Here is a 21,245-nt window from a genome sequence, read left to right as displayed (position 1 = left end):
GCATATATTCATTGTTAAATCTAGCTGCTCAAGTTCTTCTCTTTTGAATAGGGACTCAGTGAATACTATATACTGTCCAGACTTTGCCATGATCTTAACCATCCATTCTTGGAATATGAGATTCGTATATCATCACGAAAAAATGATGAGGAATGTGATAACTTTTTGAAACTGTGAAGGGTTTAGACCTGTTTTATGCAACAAGGACCTTTAATAAAACTTTTCATTCTTTTGTTAAGCTGGCGTTTAAACTTGGACTTAATTTTATCTCATAAATAATATATTAGTTACTGAAATTTTTTATGGAAAATATTTATGTTCCACACTTTCGGACTTCTATTTTTTTTTCTCATGATATTTCTTTTTTGTGAGCCAAGGGTCTACTGGAAACGCCCTCTCCACCTCTCCAGGTACATTCTACCCTCTCCAGACTCCACTTGTGGAATTACAGTAAGTATGTTGTTGATATTTGTGTTATGTTTTATAGTTATTTTTGATTAAAAGTTATTTATATATTCTCTTACAGCCCATACTAATCTTGCAACAAAAGTGACTTCTACTTTTCGCTCTCATGATATTTTTGCTATGTTTTGCACTTCGGCTTTTAAAAATCCTTATTCTCTTAATTACACCCAGGGGCGGAGCCATTAAGGGCCAAGGGTTTCATCTGGATCCCCTTCGGTGAAAAATTACATTGTGTATACAAGGTAAAAATTACTTTTTATATATACATAGTAAATATTGAACCCCCTTGGCTTCTTTATTTGTTTACTTGTTTATATTTTTGAACTCCCTTACCCTATGTTTGGATGGTTGTTTCCCGTGATTCATTAATGTACAGTATGGAGTTGTATTGTATTGTACTATATTAATGAATATAATGTTTGGATAGACTGTATCGTTTGTTGTGGTTTAATACAATTTGTAATGTTTGGTTTGACTGTATGGTACTGTATAATAACTTGTAAGTTTACTAAAATACCCTAAACTCTTAATTAGAAATTAATTTATATATATTAATAAAACTCAGGTAAAGAATAAAATATGAACTTTAAAAAATAAGTAGGTAGTGGGTGGGGGTGGTGGAGGGGTAGGTGGTGTGAGGTGGGTGGTTGTGGGAGGGTGGGGTAGCAGGTGGTAGGGTGGGGGTTGTTGATAACGTCCAAATCCACTTCTTAAAGAGAAAGTGTACACGATCGTATGCAATATAATTTATCCAAATATGAGTCGAGGTCGATCCCACAGGGAACAATATACTAGGCGATTAAGAAAGTAAGGAACTTTCACTTACCAAGCTAAGCGAAATGATAGAACTTTCACTCTAAGCTTTTCCAAGCCTTAGAGTGTGATATTAGGCACAATCAATTTAACCTCAAGTAACTATCATCTTCCGAGCTCAAGTTATTAGATGAGTTTAATGACCCAAATTCTTGTTAATTAATCTTTCCCAACCTAGATTTCCTCTTCCGAGCTCAATCAAAGTAAATGGGCGAGTCTTAGGGTTAGTTAATCCCTTAAGAAACATTAAAGAACAAGATTAATTAAAACAACAAAGACCCACTTCAGTAGCAATAAAGATCATTCAATACATAAGCATAACAAGAGGTTTCATCCAACTTTGTAAATGAATATTTTCATAAACAAGATTAAAGTTATGGAATAAAATTCTACACACTTAGATATACAATACAAAGCAAGGAATTGAAGAAATGAGTGAAGGGTTAAGAAATTTCTTATCAAAACTTCAAATCTTCAATCCCCAAGTGTGGTGTAGGAACCCTAGTTAACCTATAATTTCAGGTGAAATCATAAGTTGATTAATTTAGTTTCAAGAAATAATATTAGTAATGAATTACACCTGTAACCCTTTTTTTTAGAATAAATTATAAGTAAACAGTAACTTTTATTATAAAAGCGTAAAACCCTCTTTTTCTAAAAAGAACATATGAATTAGCATATAACTTCCTTTAGTAAATGCATGAGAGTGTGTTATATGTATTAGAACCTCAAATTTGCATAGAAACCTAACGTTGTAGAGGATTTGATTCCAAAGCATGGATTTGATCAAATTCAGAGACACAAGTTGAAACTTGGCATGTGCAAAACTTGGTTCTTTTTTGAATGATAATCAAGTTAAAATGATAAGAACCAACACTCTATAAATTCCAACTGCATAAATGATTTGAGGGCCCTAATTGTGTGGCAATGAGTGTCAAATGATGTCATATTCTCGTAGATGAATTAGTCCCACAGTGTTGCACGATGTTTCAGGGAATACTTTTAGTTCTAGGAGATACCTGCTACCTCTCACTAGCATATGTAATAGGGAAGAAATCACCAGTGTTTTTGCCTCTGCTAGAAGATTTGAACGTGAGACCTTATATAGTTCTCAATGAAATTTTAGGAAATATTTGTAACCCTATATAATGAGTCATTAAAGTCTAGTCTCAATTTTCCTTTAATTAAGATAGAAGTAATTACATTTATGAGTGGTGGACCATCTCTTACTTACAGGTGACATTTTCCTAGTTAATAATCTTCCTGCTGAGGTCGAAATTACAAACTTCAGTCTACATAGGTTGATGCTCTACCTTGCATTACTTAGCATTGAACTCATTATACTTTTAAAAGATCACGCTACCTAAAGGTGCATTTGCCACAAACTTAGGTGCATAGTTCAAATCTCACAAAGATCTTTTCCTCCCTTCCTTTAGAATTTCCCATGAAGTTTTAAGGTAGGTCTTTCGCTTGAATTGAAGTAGCAGTTACATAATACAAGTGGGGCTCTAAAGTGGTGAATTCCTACCATCAAGGGTGTGGTGAGATGAATATGATTCTTTCACCTTTAACTAGAAGTCCTAGGTTCAAACCCCGGGAATCTCGGAACGCATCGTCATTTACTGAGCCTTACGCGGCACGATTCCAAACAGAAGCAAAGGGTGCATTCATGGAAGCAAACAGAAGGAAGTGCTACTAGCTCTAATAGAATATAAAGTCTCAAAGAATCTGTGTAGTGAAAACAAGTAAAGCTTAACCATACAAATATAAGATGGATTTCCTGTACACTAAGGTTAAGACTGCAACATTTTGTAGGATTGAATACGTGGAGAGCCATGGCTAAAAAACCTGTCACAGTTAACTTCTCAAAGAAACACCATAATGCCTGTGACCAGCAGACTTTGATTCTACCTTTCTATGATAAGCAAAACAAAGACAAATATCTCAAAGCATTAAAAATGTTTGGCAAATTGGAGGATAAAATCATAGATTATATGCATGTTGATTGTTTAGAATCATCTAAAAATATTACTACTAAGTAACAAGCACTTGACTATTCGTATTTCAGTATTAGTTGGAATCGAATATAAATTCTTAAGTATTCATGCTACTATGTTTTAGATCAATTTTATTCAGGTCCGATTCATTTGAATGTGAAACATCGACTAAGAAATTCTTGACCTTGCAAGCATGACCCATGGTTTTAGTTTTGAGTTAAGATTCTGAAATTCCATTCCCCAGAATCCAACTTTAAATTATCCCCTCACAGCAGAATCCTTTTTCCCCACTGGGAATATCATTCTGTGGTCATTTCTATCTTTTTCAATTTTCAGCCAATCATTGACTAAATGATTGATTCTAAATGCTCTTATCTTCCTTTTTTTGTGAGTTTCATCTTGTTTTTCAAAGTAAAATTAAGTTAAACCTCAAAAGGAAATGAAAGTACAAGAGCACATGTTCTCTTCCTTAAAGTGGAGAATATATCATGCAAATAACACAAAGGAAACAGTAGAGGATAATTAGAGGAAGAAAATAGAATTGGATGGTAAAAAGCAAAGGAGAGTACCCTCTCAACTGTATGTCTAGAGAGAGAAACAGAAGTTATGACTTTATGGCAACACCAAGGATAACTTAAGTACTTTTGTTTGACATTCTGCTTTGGGTCCTTCAGAGCAGTGGCGGAACCACATTGACCCAATGGTAGTTAAAGTTGAATTCTTTTTGCAAGAAATTACCCAGTCGTAGGTGAATTATATTTTTTATGTATGTATATTGATTTTTAATCTCATTAACACAGGGAAAGCTTCTAGTTTAGTCGAAACTTACAAATGAGGTTCAGAAAATGCTTTAGGTCTCGCGTTTGATTCCCCAATGTGACATTTTAGCATTTTCTGAATCATGTCTCCACCTCTGCTTCAAAAAGACACGAAATGAGAGTTATCACATGGTTGTAGAAATCATGGTTTGATATGGAAACACCAAACAACTTATACATCTAGCATATCATCAATCATGTCCATTGTTATCACAACAGTTTGGCTGGATGGATAACATTACACATAATTTTTTTGAAGGGTTAGAATGTGGTTCTAGGTTTTGTTTATATTGAGAGGAGAAAAGCCTCCCATTTTGCAGTCCTCTCTGTTCATCCTTTCCCTTTGAAAAACTGAGGTTGTCCCTTGTTCTGAACAAAAGAGGTAGTCCCTTAAAAAATGAAGAAAGAGTGCTTAACGGAAGAATTCTTCAACAAAAGTTCCAATATGTATATATATATAGAAGCACACAAAAGAAAAAGAAAGTTTACATGATTTTTTCCATCCTGTGCTGATGAGAGGTAGCAGGTATAAGTTCCAATATAGCAATATTATTGAGTACCACCCTTATTGTGCATAATTAAGTATTTATGTCCACGATGAGAACATCAAGTACCCGAGAATTCTTACATTGATCAATGATGAGAAGCAAACCATGAGCATCACAGAAGTTATTTATTATCATAGCCCGCAGCCACCATGCCAGCAAAACAGTTGAGATTCTTTTTGCCACTTTAAGTGAAGGTTGTGATAGATTCCTTTAAACTGCATACAAAGTGTATTCCTCCAAACTCCATAAAATATTCAATCATATCAGGATCAACTGATTCTTTTTTGTTTCTGCTAAAGTTCAACTGAAAACAAATATGCATATCATTTTCAAAGATTAGGATTTTTCACCTATTTTCTATCAAATTTTACCTAATTAATCGTAAATGACATTAGTCTAACCACTAATAAGTTCAATCATTTTTCCCTTTCGACACTGAACATTTCTTAATTATGCAATAATCTGACTTCGCTTAACAGCTGTAGATTTTAACTTGTATTGTCAATAGCCATAAGTGGACCTAGGCTCCATTGCGTAGCATGCGAATTTATTCTGCATTGGCTGTTCATCAGTTGATAATATTCTTTCTTACTGTAATACGCGGTATATTAATATCCAGGATTTAATCCATTAGCCAGAACATGATCTGAAGGGTGTGGCATGCTTTTCAACTAACATACCGTAGCCATTGGATGAAATAGGACTGATCCAAGATAATGTGCGAAGTATAAGTGATCTCGAGGATCGATTCCTTGATGGAAAAAGATTACAGAACAGTAACAGGATTCTCTTTGAAAAATTATCCAATGTAATCATCTATATCTATACAGTAGATTGAAATGCTGCCAAGCTCAATTTATATTAAACAAACTCATTGTATTAGTTCCTAATATATCCATATCAGCAAACATGATAAGACAGATAGACAGTTATTAACACAAAGTAAATGAGGCAGAGGTGCAAAATAGGCTAAGCATTTCAAAAGATGCTTAGTATGAGTGTCCTAATTTTCCCTAGAAAAACTTAGCAACCAATAGAGAAGGCCACAAAGAGTTTCACAAAATCAGGATGTTTTGTTTTTAGAAGAAAATTAGTTATTCAGCAACCGAGGAGAGTATTTGAGATTCTCAAGCTTGTCCAAGAAAATACAACTAGGATTGGGCACGTTTTAACCCATAAAAGAATGTAAAAGTTATCTTGTAAGGCCAGGATATTTAGATTCATCAAGGGTACCTCCAAAACCAATGACGACTTAAGTCAAATGAAAGGTAAAATTGGGATCTTCCAGTTGCGAGTTGTCATGTTTTCCATCAAACAAGTATGGAAGTACAACCTTTATATTTCCTCTTTTTGAAAGGGGTCCCAATGCTTTGGAGAGGCCATTTCATACCAATAAAAGAATAGAAAACTTTTAGCTGGAGGTCCTCTTCTCCCTATTTATAGCTATCCAGGCAGAATAAGTACCAAGTTTACTGAAGGAGACAGCAAGAAAGTATTCTTCATTCGATTCCTAGCCTTCAGACAAAGCGAAGAAGCATCCCTCCACTATTTCTTTTTTATTTTATTTCTTCTTCTCTTTTCAATATTCACAAAATTTATCATAGCATAGAATGATAAGAATGCTCAAGATATTTAGGAAAGGAATTGAATAGCATGACATGGCTTGACAGACAAATAAGATGAGAAGTATTAGTAGCAGAGGATTTGATACAGCACGAGGTTTAGAAAATCCAAGACGTTAAATTATCTCTTTTTGCCAAGACAAGCTATAGTCAATGTTACATGATAAAATATGCATCCTCAACTAATTGCATGTACCATGTCCACAACTAAACAAACTGAAACTAAAGAAGACAATGTATCATTTCTTCTTGTTTGGGTGTTCAATAGGAGAAGCATCTTAACCATTTTCCTACCTTTTTGCCTTTTCTTTCTTGCATGTATCTGATTCCCAGTACTAGATGCTCCAGTCAACAGAATCTTCCATTTGAAAAGGAAGATGGTTTTGTAGGTTTTGAAGACATCATAGATAGTGGATTCCTCCAATCTCCATCAGGGAAAAAATATTCCACTATTATTCTTTAAAAAATATTCCACTATTAGTTCTTGGAATGCGGTTCCAAAACTTGGCCAGAGAAAGAATGTGTGCATAGGAAAAAGTCTTTGGTGGATCAATTCTTGTACCTATTGTAAGGTGTGTAAGTGTTTCAGGAACTTATAATGCAGAGGAATATATGTAATTCATAGTGCCTTTCCCTTAGATTATAAAGAGAACATGCATTCAGGACCCACAACTGTGTAAAATTGGAAGGACAAGATTTTTTTTCTTAAGCTGATATGAAAATTAAATTGGTGTAGAGTTAGAGACAAATTCAGGATTTAAATTGGTATAGAGTCAGAGACAAATTCAAGATTTAAAGTCAGTAAGTTCAGAAGATTATATGCATATATTATAAATATTCTTTTTCTTATATATACATGGTTCGAGCTGAAAACATTTGGCTATGCCTCATGGACCCCCTTGTCTCTTTTCATTTTTCTTAATAGAGCTTCTTGGGTTGGGTCTTTTTTATGAATTTGGTCAAAGAAAAACAAGGAAAACAATGTTATATAGCAGACAACTTTATTTAATCAAATGGAAAACAATGTTATATACTGTGAAGAACAGTAAAGAATCATTATTTGCAATTCAAGAGTAAGACAAGACTGGAGTCACTGAACCTGAAGCGACATCAGATTCCTTTCAGGTACGTGATAAATACTTTCAGTCACCCATCAGGCCTATAAATCTTACCATAAGACTTATTCGCTGATAACCAAATATTCAATTCCAAGGCCAGAAAATGTACCATCATCACCACCAACCTGCTAACATGCACCCTTCTACAAGAATGTCTTTCCCTGAAAGGCATCTGTTCCTGCAAGGCGGGAACACTAATGGAGACTCAGGGCTTGTTCTTTCGACCGATGCTAAGCCAAGATTGAAATGGACACCAGACCTCCATGAGAGGTTTATAGAAGCAGTCAACCAACTAGGTGGAGCAGACAGTAAGTGCACACAAATATGTTAATTTGGATAAGCACCAAATGTATGTTATTTCTCATACAGATAATTATATTCATTTTTCTTCTATTGCAGAAGCCACACCAAAATCAGTTTTGAAACTTATGGGGATCCCGGGACTAACCTTGTACCACTTAAAGAGCCATCTTCAGGTTAGTTTTTACTCACTCCATGGTTTACAAAAATACAAGTCAAAATAATTAAAGAGCAAAGCTGACATTCAGGTACTTTGAGTTGCAATTGAAAATCTAATCTCCTATTTTGGCTGGCAGAAATACAGACTAAGTAAGAACCACCATGGACAAGCAAATACTATCGGAGCCAATAAAGCTGGTAAGCAATCCAATAGTATTCAAAATTATACAAATCTAAGAAGCTCCTTCCACAGAGAGAGAACATTCATAAATTTATTGTTTATAAATAATTGTAGCAGCAAGCATGGAGAAAATATGTGAGAGCGCTGGAAGCCCTATGAGCAATCCAAGCATTGGACCCCAACAAAACAAGTAAGAACTAACAAATTGAATGGCAAATACCATCCTACTTCATGTCTGAACCGTACCTTACACCATAGCGAACCATTTTTTTTCTCCAGCAACTTACCAATAAGCGAAGCAATACAAATGCAAATTGAAGTTCAAAGAAGGCTTCACGAGCAGCTTGAGGTGAGAAACTGTAACAAAATTTAAATTGCATAAGAGTCAGTTTCAATTTTTTTTTAACTTACATAAGAGATGTTAGAACCATAAATGCCAATGCAAAAGATGAGATCTCCTGTGTCATAATCTGAAGAAAAGCCAGAAGCAATACATTATGGTAATTGCACAAGGCATTTTCATTTTCGGGAAAGAAGAGTTCACAGGTTAATTGATAACGAAAGTTGATCACGTAGTTTAAATAGTCTTAGTCTTAGATAGTGCTTTTGTTATAAGAATTAACAATTTAACAATGTGACCCCTCCATAAGGTTTTCTTCTAGCCAAACTTTACTAGTACGGGTAAATTTTCCTTACCAGTTTCCAATGAGGCCTAATTGAACTCCAAATGATATACTAATAGTCCTGGTCCCAGATAGTACTTTTGTTTTAAGACAATGTTAAATTATGACTCTGCATAGGTTTTCTTCGAGCCAAAACTTTACAAGTCGATGAAATTTTTTTCTTGCTGTCTTCTAAATTAGGCCTAATTGAACTGATTAGGTGCAACGCCATTTACAGCTAAGGATAGAGGCTCAAGGGAAATATTTGCAGGCTGTGCTCGAGAAAGCACAAGAAACACTTGGAACACAAAACTTGGGAACAATCGGATTAGAGGCAGCTAAAGTTCAACTGTCTGATTTGGTATCCAAAGTATCCAACCAATGCCTTAATTCTACTTTTTCAGAGATACAAGAACTTTCAGGATTTCACACACCACAAACGCAAGCAACCCAACGGTTAGCAGATTGCTCATTGGATAGCTCCTTAACCTCCTCTGAAGGCCCCTTGAGGGACCTGCAGGAAATGCATAATAACCAGATTGGGTTGAGGACTTTAAACTTTGGACCATGTACGGACGCTATTGAAAATCAGACCAGGTTACAGCAGACTGAACTAAGATGGCGTGACGACATCAAGGAGAACAGAAAATTGTTTCCCAAAATGGATGAGGATACAGAGAAAGAATTTGCCAAAGAGACAAACTGGAGCAACTTATCAATGAATGTTGGAATTCAAGGAGGAAATCGGAATGTTAACAGTAGCTACGTTGATGCAGACATGAAACTTTTTCACCAAGCTGCTGACAGAAGTGATTCAATGAAACCGGAGAAGCAGATGTCATCACAAGAGTATAAGCTGACTTATTTTACTCCAAAGCTGGACCTAAATACGGACGACCAAACTGATGCTGCTTCTAGTTGTAAGCAACTTGACTTAAATGGTTTCAGTTGGAACTGAGAGATTCATCTCCACACAGAAGGCAAAGCATGAGTAATTTTATGTTCTCAAACAGAGGCCTGTATGTGTGAAACTAAGCTGATGCTCCTTTTAGAAGGAACAAAAATAACGTGTAGCAATTAGAATTCAAGCTATTATATATATGATACTGTAACACCATTGGATCTGCGGGGATCTCATTTTCTGCTCTAATATCTAACCTTTTTGGGTTGCATAGTTTCTAGCAGTACAAATATGCTTAACCTTTAGCAGTTGAATGTTACATATATCTAAAATCTTGCAGCAAAAAGTCCATGAAAGGTCATATGCAGAAAGTCTAACCAAATATATCATGTGCTAAGCACTTCCTCAATTTGCTACTCCAGAAATATCGCGAATACTTCAGATCGAAGAAAGTCATTTGTTTCATAGATCATTATCACATCTGAAGTCACTTTTAGTGAAAACCAAGTGCATAATTCTACAAACCAACATAAGTTCTTTGAAATATGTCTACAGATATGGATAAACATCTGTCGGACAAAATGCAATCCCAGGGGCTGAACAAAGCTGTGCAAATTTAAGAAAATCTGGACTTTTTTTCTCAATTCAGAGTTCTTCAAAAAAGATAAGAGAAAAAGGAAAAGAAAAGAAGTGATTTCTTTTAGTCAGTTGGCAATGATTAGATTCCTTCACATCTAATACAGAATGTTTTGTAACCAATCAGCAATTAATTAAGACCAAACTTACAGCAGATTTTCTCAATTATCATCCTAACAACCAATGTTAAACTACTATACAAGTGATATAGATAAGATAACCACTTCGGCCTATGAAAATTCATAAAAGTTCAAAAAGGAGAATTTGCAATTCACTATAAGTTTACTTTTCATAGCTAATGTCAGTGTCCAATTTCCATCTTATTCTTTTAACTTCCAAATTGTCCTTAAACATACAGTTTGTTTGGTCGGCTTATTTTGAAGAGTGTTTTTTGTCGGAAGTGTTTTTTTTGTTGGAAAGTAGCATTTGTGTTTGTCTAATCAATTTGAAAAGCATTTTATTAATATTTGCAGTAATAATTTGTTTGGCCAAGGTTCCAAAAGTACTCCTGAGAGAAACCTAACTTTTTTCTTATCTTCTACAAAACAGCTTCTGCTACTGCTCAAAAACACTTATTTTTCCCTAAAAAGCTTGGCCAAATGCCTGAGTAACGCCGCAATTTTCTAAAATAAGCACTTTTTGATTATTATTTTTTTAGCACTTTTGGCTTGCTAGAAACCTAGCCAAATAGGTTAATAGTGTATTAACAAACTTAATTCTGTCATTTCATCAAAAAACCCAAAAGCACATGTGACATGACAGCAATTATGTTCAAGCCAAAACACATATACATATATCTCTCCATTGTGAAAGAAGAATCAAAATACATGGGCTAAATGATACTCCAATAGAAACTGAAAGCGACACGTATTATAACATCCTTAATCTACAAAGGAGAAAATTATCCTTTTTTTCTTTTTTAAATTGATACTCGAGCGAATAGGGAATAAAAGGTCTAAGGGACAAATTCATTGATACATATGTGCTTCAATGAAATTGATAACGTATCGAATTTCTCCGTGTGCATGCATGCATGCATACCTTATAAAGAAAAATGAGAGAAATGCCCATTATTCACCATTTTCAAAAGCTTTAGCCACATAATTTCCTGTTTATACTGATCTTTCACTTTCATTGAAATTCGATTTGAAGTTTTGTCAATTGGAATAAACGGGCCTAGCTTCAACTTTATATGTTTCATTTTTTGATCAAGCTAACTATTGGTGTTGCTACTTACTTTATTTATTGTGACAATAAAGTCGCAAAGTAATTTTTTATCACATTAAAATAATTTTAACATATTCTCCATTGTAGCAGTAAAATTGCATTGATGGATAGTTTTTGTCCTCCTAATACTAAAGTTAGTGACTTAACGGTTGTAGTAGATAAAGTGGGATCTATATACAAATAGGCGGTCTGATTCATTGTTTACCTTTTCTGGCATATATACATATATCATGCACTGATTATATATGTTTGTACACATATTACGTATAAATTATACATATATTATAAATTTACCGGCTATTTTTAATTTAAACAATTAAGTGAAAGGCTATTTCATTTTTTAATTAACGTGACTTCAACTCATTTGTCACGACCCAGCCCCGTAGGCCGCGACTGACACCCTACCTGGGTACCCAGACCGAATCGCTTATTCATTTCCAAATCCAAACTTAATTCAGAATTTTACAAAATCGTGTCAAACATAATTTATATCAAAATATGTCTTAAGCGGTCGCACAAATCAAAATGGCATATCAAATCCAAACTGGGCGGCGGAATAGACATCGCCGGTCAAAAGTGCAAACATAAGCATAAGGGCCATTTAGGGCCATCAAAACAAACGGACCGCTTTAAGACCAGAAAACAAATCAAACAAACGTATATAGGACCCTCGCCCCACATATATGACTACAGGCCTCTACGAACTCAAAACAAAGACATATGGCGAGACAGGGCCCCGCCGTACCCAAATCGTCAAATATACAGAGCATATACATAGCAAAAAGGAGTTTGTACCAAAAGTGGACTCCGGATCAGAAGGAGTACTCCAAAATAGCAGAAAGTGAAGCCTACAGTGGAGGATCACCAATGTCTGTACCTGCGGGCATGAAACGCAGCCCCCGAAGAAAGGGGGTCAGTACGAAATATGTACTGAGTGTGTAAAGCACGGAGTACAGAAATATGGATCAAAACTGAAAGCAAATCAGATAGGAAAATGGAGTACAAATCAGTATGTCAAAATCCGTATCAAAGTCATATACGTATACATAATGCAAACTAAATCATGCAAACGCTTAAGAACGTGGTCGCCACTCCGACGCTGGCGCCACACACAACATAACACCAGAAAGTTTCAAATCTCCGTATCTCCGAACACAAACACAAACATAGGTGAGCGTATCGCATCACGAGCCATATCACAGCATAACTCCAAACGGAACCCGGCCCTATGGCGAAGCCTCGGGAACCGTAACACAACATACGGCCGAATTATTGTAAGGCGCACGAATCATAACCGGCCCGGGAACCGGTGAACGAAGTCATAATAAGGCACGAGCGGAGTCGTGAGCAAACAAATGCAAATCATACTTCAAAATAGTCTTTCAAAACAGAGTAATCCCATAAGTCATTTCATAATACAAAATAATCGAATGCTTAGTCGATACAAGGTTTCATTTCACAAAACGTTTCCAAAATAGTACGTATAGCTCAAAACGTAACTTAGCGTATCGTAATATTCAAAACACGTCCCGTAGGAGGAAGTTTCAAAATCGAAGGTATCATTTCAAACTTTATTCAAAAGGACAGCCCAATAAGACAAATAGGGCGTCTTGGGGTTAGCGGGTCCACCTCGAGTCGAATTGAGGTAGCGAACATAATTTACGAACATTTAGGGGCCAAAAGTTCATACGTAATCATTTCTAAGTTACCCGACCACGTTTCGATAGGTTTCGAACGATTGGTGGCATTCTAGTCAAAATAGAGCCCTTAGGCTTCAATTGAATTGAATGAATAGTAACTTTCCTGTGGATCGGGTTTCGAGGAGCAGAGATGCTCCGGAGGTTCCAATATTCACCTAGCATACTAAGACATGCCAAACGAAGAAGTGGGAAGCTTTACATACCTTACAGACGTCTTACGCTCTCCCAAAAGTCAAGTCCCGTTTCGTCTGAAATCTGCAAATGGTCAAAGTTACCAATTGAGATTCTTAGGCTTAAAAATGCCATTAACTTTATTTTTGCCTACCGAAATTTCGGCAGCACCTCCCCTATAAATCTAACACCCCCGAGACTTAGCTCGGCTCAAAATACATCAACAACAACAGCCCACACATCAACAACAACACAATTCATAATCAAACCACTCTAGTTTCAAAGTTCCACCTTATTACCTAAGTTGACAACTTTTCATTCAAACTTCCAAGATTCCAAATCTATGCCCACATTATTGTATTCATTTACTTATTCAAGATTAGTCAATCACATCCCAAATATATTCCAAACCATATACGAAAGTTCCCGAAATTCATTACTCTCCATATTTCATTCAAAACATCAAAAGTCACGACGGACATTCTAACTTGCGTCGTTTCATTCCGAATTCATTAACATCAACTATATGTCACATTTAAAGTCTTTAGCACCCCAAATATACAATGATATACACAATTATACCAAAGGTATACACTTTCCGATAATGTCCGAAATCATTTTCCAACGCCAATTTAATTCATCAATCGATCATTTGCGTCTTAAAGGTTATAACGACACAACTAACGAACTAAATAGGATTCAATTCACCTCCCCTTCTAACTCTCATGGCTCACGGCCACACACCAACACACACACACACACGGCTGCACACACACATACACTACTACCACAAAATTCTCATTTCATTTCATTCATCATAACATTCATACCAATTCCATAACACAAAAGTGGAAGAATTCTTACCTTTTCTTGAAAACCCGACTTGTCGCAAACGAGGTTCTTGTGTCAAGCTAATTATACCCCGTTGAAGAGGGCCTTGAGTACTTCACAACTATGTAGAAATTAAGATTTTTGGATCAACAACAAAGCTTGGGAAATTTTTTTCTCTCCTTTTTCTCAAGCTTGGCCGAGAGCTTCTTTGAGGTGCTTTCTTATTTTTTTTTTTTTTTTTGATCTTGATTCTTGATAATTCCAAAAGGCCTAAGTGATATATATCCAATATAGATCATGTGCATGGCACATGATCATTTAAAAAGGGCTTGGGCCTAGCCAATATGGCCGGCCACCCCACTAACTTTGGGCCTCATTTTGTGTTCTAATTTTTTCTTGGCCCAATTCGATAAACGTCCCGTTTTGTAATTCCCGAAACTAATTTCCGAAATTCCAATTTTATCCTCGGCCTTCCCCGATGTCTTAACATTTATGATTCCATAACCATCATAGTCATATTCACCAAAATCAAAATATTTCCTTATAACACACAAATCGTAATTATTTCTCGATTTCTCGTTATACGAAAACACGGGACATAACATCATTGATCATACCACTACAAGAAATTTGGCTTTTGACGACCACTTCTTAACGAAGGGACCTGAATCCGATCGCTACAAATATATCTACAGCGACCAAATTATATTTCGGTCGTGAAAATCATATTTTAACTCATCAATAGCGAGGGGGGACGATCCTGTCTTCAAAAAGCATCATATCCCGTTTTTAAAACTAGATTAGAAAAGAAAAAAGCGCCAACTCTTTCCCTTAAATTTTCCCAACCCACGTCCGACTCCCTTAGAATAAAACATAAATACCCTAGACACAAACAAAACTGACCTAGGGACGCAAATCACCATCGCCCAAGATGCCATCTCTATCTCTAACTTTCGCCTTTCTTTCGAAAATTTGGGTCTTTTGTTTGATTTGCAAAGATGACATAAGGTTTGATGAAATACTTGTTGTCTCTCTTCTAATTTATCACTTGCGTTCTCGGACTGTCGTCTGCATCCAACATCACTGTCTTCCCCAGATACCTTCTCAAAATTTCCATTGAGTATTAAAGATACTAACTCATCTTCTTTTTTCATTCCCATGTGTTTTAATTCAGTTTATTGTTTCATAGGGGAATAATAAGACTACCAAAGGTAAGCGCTTCAATCTCTAGTTTTGCAATGAGGGTTTCAATTACGGTAGCTTTTTACTTTCAAAATTTCAATTTCTATTACCAAAGGTAAGGGTTTATACATATATCAATCTCTGTTTATTTTATTTGATCTCTACTAAGCATTGGTATTATGAATGAATTGCTATTTACAAATTGATATGTATAAACCCTTATTAAAATGATTGATATATATGTAAACAATTAGGCCATTCATATTGAGATTGACAAGTCCTTGATTTTTGTACCTTTATCTTTAGCTTTTCTGTGGGAATATTGGGGCTTTTTTAGAAAAATAAGTTGTGAAAGGGCACACATAACTTGTTTGATGAAATGCATGTGTTGTGACAATTAGAAAATTTTTGAATTATTAGGAATTGAGTGTTAAGGATTGTACTGGACGGTTATGAGTGAATCACATAAGTATATGAACATCACGGGTTTTTCTAGTTTCAAGGTCCTTATAATAACTAGTGGGCTAAGTATTTATAAGAATTGATGTAAGAAAAAAAACCGTCCTATTTACTTCTCAATCAATCATTTTCTGTTTAATGTAATGATGCTCAAAGGAGTGTAAAATTCCTTTTTGAAGAGTGACTATATATTGAAGATGTTGAAGCAGAGAAGGCTAGAAAACAAAGTTAGCTTGTAACTGTGCGAATCGTCACCTTTCATAAGTAGAGAAAAATGAGGATGAAAGATAGGGAATGTACAATAATTCAAGTGGCGTTGGAGGGGGAGAAAGACAGGGAAGAAGAAACATGTTTTCTTATATAAGAGTTGAGAAATAGACTTCATCGCTAATCGTAGATTTCAAACAAGCTAAATTTTAGAAGATGTATACAAATTCACTAGTCACTTGTACATGAATATAGTAAACACAAAGTTAATCTCAGTTAAGTCAACATAGTTTGTACAGGGACCAAATATTGAGTGAAGTGTAAAAGCCAATAATAAGAAGAAAAGCATAGGATAGACTTAAGATCGAATTAACTATGCTTCAAAGCCGAACTAGTTGGGGTTAGTCATATAAATCATAGTGCATATATTACGTATTAACTACTGACTGAACTATACACAGTGACTAGTTAATCATGGTACTACAGTGAGTCAGTGACTATCATCACGAGTTTAGAATAAAAGGTCATGTCCCTAGTTTCTTTTTTATTTAGCATTTGTTGGTTTCTCCACTAGTTTAGATTTGTAACATCTCTACATTATATTAGAGTTGTCATAGTCTAAACCCTTGAGAAGCCCTTTCAGCAGCATGAATATGATGTCTGACAATAATACTCATATTTTTTTTCTTATATCAATTTATATTCAGGGTGTTCAGCACTGAGTTCTCCAAATACATTTTAGCAATTCCTTTGTCCTTTTTCATTTTTGTTCTTGGTTAGGTTATTTATAGAAATATGAGCTTATATTTGATGATTCTTTTAGTTACCAGGAGGAGGAGGATTTGAAGGTGTTTTTCTCAGTGGATGGATGGGATAAATGCCTATATTGCTTTATAGTGTTATTGTTATGTTGATGTTATATTAATGTCACTTTGGAAAGGTCTACCTTCATTTCGACTTTATTACTTTGCTAAAGACCTTCAGTAGCTTTAACATTTATGTTCTCCATTTTCAGTTTTAGCAAAATCCATAAGTTTTTTATTCATGTAAAAAGTTCAACAAAAGAGTTGCTTTACTCATGCTTTCAGAAATGTCATTTAGAAGCATGTCAGTATCAATATATTTGCGATTCCGAAACACTAGACTGAGGATGGTTTTACATGTAACTAGATGTGCTTATATTTTATATTAGCCAGAGAACTTTGACCTAGATCATTTTGTACCGAGTATTTTCTTGGTAATTGCAAGGTTTGAGTAACTTGAGTTTGATATGGGTCTTTCATATATTTGCTGCTTGTACTTTGTTAAATGTCTTACCATGGAACGTCATCTTCAAAAAATTTCCTGCTTTGCTGGTAGTGTCCTTTTATTGTTAGTGTTGTGATTTTATATGCTTAAGAACATGTGCACATTTGATACACATGCTGGTTAATAGTTTTTTGTTTTAAATGTATTAGTATATTTGAGGAAAACCATTTTAAAAATGTTTGGTGCAATTTCGAAACTAAAGTGGACATTTTGAAGATACTTTAATTTTTACCAGGGAAAAGGCTTATATACTTCAATACATTCGAGAAAACTATAGGGTGACACGCCCTAATCATTTATGAGGTCCTTAGCTTTTGATTATAATTTTAGAACTTTACTAACTTTGAAGCTATTGGCAGATGAATGGGAAAAAAGATTTTCAGAATTATGTTTTGATAATCTACATTTGGGGAGTATTCATGACATGTTTCTTTTCCAGCTACTCAAAAATGTATTGCTGATACTTTCAGCTTTCACTATCTAATCACTACCAAAATCTTTCTCTACTTTATATCCAGTAAACTTGTTGTCTCTTTCTTTATTTTATCCTTCTCCAGCTAGATGATGTATGTGTATGCAAATTTCTCGTGCCAAGTGACTATGCTGGTTGTAAACCTGCCAGCGTATTTGCTATGATATAAACTCAGTAAATATTTCATATGTACACCTTTAATTTGATTGGTTAGTTTATGATGAAAAGATTGAATTGAGTACAAAATAAGAAAAGCACTAGTGAAGATTACATTAGTGACTTATCAAATATGCATGTCCTACTTTGAGCTGCAGAACTGGGATAAATTTAAGTCTTCAATTGGTGAATTTATGGCTCCTACAGGCTGGTTTAGGTTAGAGCAGTGGCGGAGCCACATAGAGCCGAGGGTGTTCATCCAAACCCCTTCGGCGAAAAAAAGCATTGTTTTTATAAAGTTAAAATTATTTTTTATGTATATATTTAGATCTTAAACCCCCTTAGGCTTCTTCGTCTCTTTATTTTTTTATATTTTGAACCCTCTCGGCGGAAATCCTAGCTCCGCCACTGGGTTAGAGTCTAAGCTAGTGTAAAGATGATCCTCGTTTTATGCCAAATGTGAGTAAATTGATGTTTTTAGATAGATTTTTTTGGATTTTTTTGGTTGCAGTGACAGGTTACAAGAAGTTGGACTTTTGCAAGTTATGTACTCTAGCTTTTGTCACACGGTATTTCTTTCTTCCTTTCAAAGTCTTTTTCTAGTTTTGTGTTTGTTGTCGTGTGATGATGCCATTGAAATCTGACCATATTTTTTCCTACTGTGCCTTGCAGTTGGTTAGTTTTGAGATCTTTTGACTTCTAATTGTAATGGGAACTTCAAAGATTGTGTAGACTATTGAATGAACTCTAGATTCGTTCTAAGGATTGATACATTTTCTATTATTTCCAATTGCCTGAATGAAATCAAGGGCTGAATGGAGACATCTCTTGAACTATTTGCTCATTTAATACTTCCTAGAAGGTTTAATTTTTTGGACCGATTTGGTTATTGAAATCTATGATAATCCTGCTTCTAATTCTGAATTTCACATGCCTAAATATCTTGTTTTATTCTTGCAGTGATACATTAAATGGTGCTACAAATGATTATTTCCGTTGTGTTCTTCCGCGAGATAGGTGTTGTCAAACATGTGCATAGAGCTGTATTTGTTGACATTTGGAGCCAATTACTGTGGATGAAGTGAGAATTGTAAGATACATACAACTATTCCATCCTGAGCAATATATTTCTTGCAATGAGTAACCTAATCTCTAGGGGTTGTTTAAAAGATATTCTCAAATGTGCATGTTACAATTCTATTTTTCTTATTGTTAGGTGTTGACAAATATAATCCAGTACAATTTGGATGAGTACCTTTTTTCTCTCAATGAAATGCTTTAATTCTTTGTAATTAACCATTTGGCTAAAGCTGTTGTCTTGGCAGGTTGTATCCAGGCAATGCTTGAATTGCAAGAACTTAATTGGCCTCTAATTCATACGAAGGGAAAAACATGTGTTGCTTAAGTTTTCAGAATGACGTTAGCAGCCAGTTTTTACTACATTTGGCAAGAGAGGAATAAAAGAATCTTCCAAGTAGAGAAATTCTGAAATTCTTAGCAAGCAGATCAGATGTTCATGGTAGAGGTGTTTTGTTTCCTAGACAAGCCAGTAAATTGGAAGAAATTAACATGTATCCTTATAATCTGTGTAGTCCTTTGAAATAGGGAGATAGCTTTCATAACTAGGAGACTCTGAACTTGGGGCTGTTTGTCCAAGTTACCTGGTTATGCTTTGTAAATACGCTATGTACTTACCAAACAATATATGAAGAATTATGAATGACTGGATCATTTTGTATAGTTTTCGGATGAGCGTGTTTGAATGCATTTGAAAGGATTTTTTTTTTTTTTTGGTTGTTAAGTTAGGAAACAATTAGAGAAGGTAAAATCTGGTTGGCAAAGGTAGTTGTAATGACTGGATTTGTTGTTGTCGCCAGAGATATTTACGACCGGAATTTCAATTAGCGAAGGGAAAAGTTGGCCGGTAAAAGGAGGTATAATGACTACATTTTCAGCTGTCATTGAAAGTTTTTAACGACTGGATTTGAAATCCGGTCGTTAACTTTTAACGACAGAGCTTTTAGTGACCGGCGACGACCAGCTTTTTTCCCGTTGCTATTGACTAATAGTGACCGGATTAAGGATTTTAACGACCAAATTTCCCTTCGCTAAAGGCGTATTTTCTTGTAGTGTACGTAAGAGTTAACATCGATTTGAATCTTATATTCTAATAACGTAACTAACTAACATATCCACTAGATCAAGAGTCAAGACACAGTTGTAACTTGTAAGCAGGGATGACAAAATTGGCAAGACAAAGACAGCTAGACGTTGGCCTATTCCAAGACTCTCCCTATTTATGAATTTGGGCCGCATAGAGGCCCAAAAATACTCTACAAATGACGTATTATCTTTAACATTTTTTTTGCGCGGATTGGGCTTCAAAGGCACTGGTCTTTTATTTTTGCCCCTCAAATTGTTGGTCTTTGATTTTTGTCCCTCAAATTATTGGTCTTTAAATTTTGCTCTTCACTTAAAAAGTGACCGAAAATAGCCTGAGGTTTCGCGTTCAAACCGGGCTTAGTCAAAAATTTTAAAAAAAAATCGCAAGACAGAGTTTGCCAGATGCCTGAAGGCAGACAGAGTGTCATGCAAACTTTGCCGTAAGTTAGATTTGCTACCTTACGGAAAACTCTGCCTTATAAGTTCAAACTCTTCCTTAAGGTGGAGTTTTGCAAGCAAACTCTATCTTGCGATTTTTTTTTAAAATTTTTGACCGAGCGGCGGTTCGAACCCAGAACCAGGAATTTTTCGGCGAAGGGCAAAAATTAAAGACCACCCCCAAATAAGGGCAATCGTGTAAATTGCCCCATCTTTAATCCACAGTGATCTTATTCAAGTTTTTGCAAGTATTTCCGTTCAAACTCACTAGTCTTTAATTTTTGCACCTCATATATGCGGTCTTTAATCCTTGTTCTTGCTATTTATTTAATGAAAATATTCAGATCTGCTTCGCTCGGCATAATTTCTATAACGTTTTTTTATATTGGGAAACTGAACTTTTGTCTCGCTCGGCATACAATCTGTAGGAATTAAGTTATGCGGCATAAGTCTTGTAGCATTATGTGGAGTTTTGAAAGTTTTGCCTTGTCCGGCATAACTTGCGTAGATGTTATGACACATACGCCAAAGTTAAACGTAAAATTGCCGAGTGAATTCTAAAATTATGCCCTTTTTCAGATTATATTGAGTGTTGAAAGTTTTGCCTTGTCCAGCATACGTTGTATGGATGTTATGATACATATGCCAAAGTTAGTAAAATATGCCGAGCGAATTTTAAAATTATACCGTTTTTCATATTATGTTGTTAAA

At 35.2% G+C, this 21,245-nt stretch overlaps 1 protein-coding gene and 1 long non-coding RNA gene across 9 annotated transcripts; both read left to right on the top strand.

Moving 5' to 3' along the window:
• Nucleotides 1–7,164: 7,164 nt before the first annotated feature.
• On the top strand, nucleotides 7,165–9,807 carry LOC132607188 (myb-related protein 2-like). Of its 4 annotated transcripts, XM_060321043.1 has the most exons (7): nucleotides 7,165–7,388; nucleotides 7,477–7,689; nucleotides 7,781–7,857; nucleotides 7,978–8,038; nucleotides 8,136–8,211; nucleotides 8,301–8,370; nucleotides 8,904–9,807. In XM_060321043.1, exons 2-7 carry the CDS (start codon nucleotides 7,485–7,487, stop codon nucleotides 9,639–9,641), a joined length of 1,227 nt encoding a protein of 408 aa, XP_060177026.1. In that variant the 5' UTR covers nucleotides 7,165–7,388; nucleotides 7,477–7,484; the 3' UTR covers nucleotides 9,642–9,807. The 4 variants fall into 4 exon arrangements, with proteins under 4 accessions (XP_060177026.1, XP_060177027.1, XP_060177028.1 ...); XM_060321044.1 differs by lacking the exon at nucleotides 7,165–7,388 and having other exon boundaries at nucleotides 7,424–7,689; nucleotides 8,139–8,211; XM_060321045.1 differs by lacking the exon at nucleotides 7,165–7,388 and having other exon boundaries at nucleotides 7,425–7,689; nucleotides 8,922–9,807.
• A 5,076-nt stretch (nucleotides 9,808–14,883) lies between these two features.
• On the top strand, nucleotides 14,884–19,673 carry LOC132607187 (uncharacterized). Of its 5 annotated transcripts, none has more exons than XR_009570216.1 (3): nucleotides 14,912–15,360; nucleotides 18,445–19,023; nucleotides 19,259–19,673. It is a non-coding gene; the product is annotated as an uncharacterized LOC132607187 (long non-coding RNA). The 5 variants fall into 5 exon arrangements; XR_009570215.1 differs by having other exon boundaries at nucleotides 14,914–18,502; nucleotides 18,606–19,023; XR_009570214.1 differs by having other exon boundaries at nucleotides 14,923–18,795; nucleotides 18,894–19,023.
• The last annotated feature ends 1,572 nt before the right edge of the window (nucleotides 19,674–21,245 follow it).

The sequence above is a fragment of the Lycium barbarum genome, chromosome 8 (genome assembly GCF_019175385.1).
Source record: "Lycium barbarum isolate Lr01 chromosome 8, ASM1917538v2, whole genome shotgun sequence".
In the NCBI taxonomy this organism is placed as follows: domain Eukaryota; kingdom Viridiplantae; phylum Streptophyta; class Magnoliopsida; order Solanales; family Solanaceae; genus Lycium; species Lycium barbarum.
This window is presented reverse-complemented; position numbering and strand designations above follow the sequence as displayed.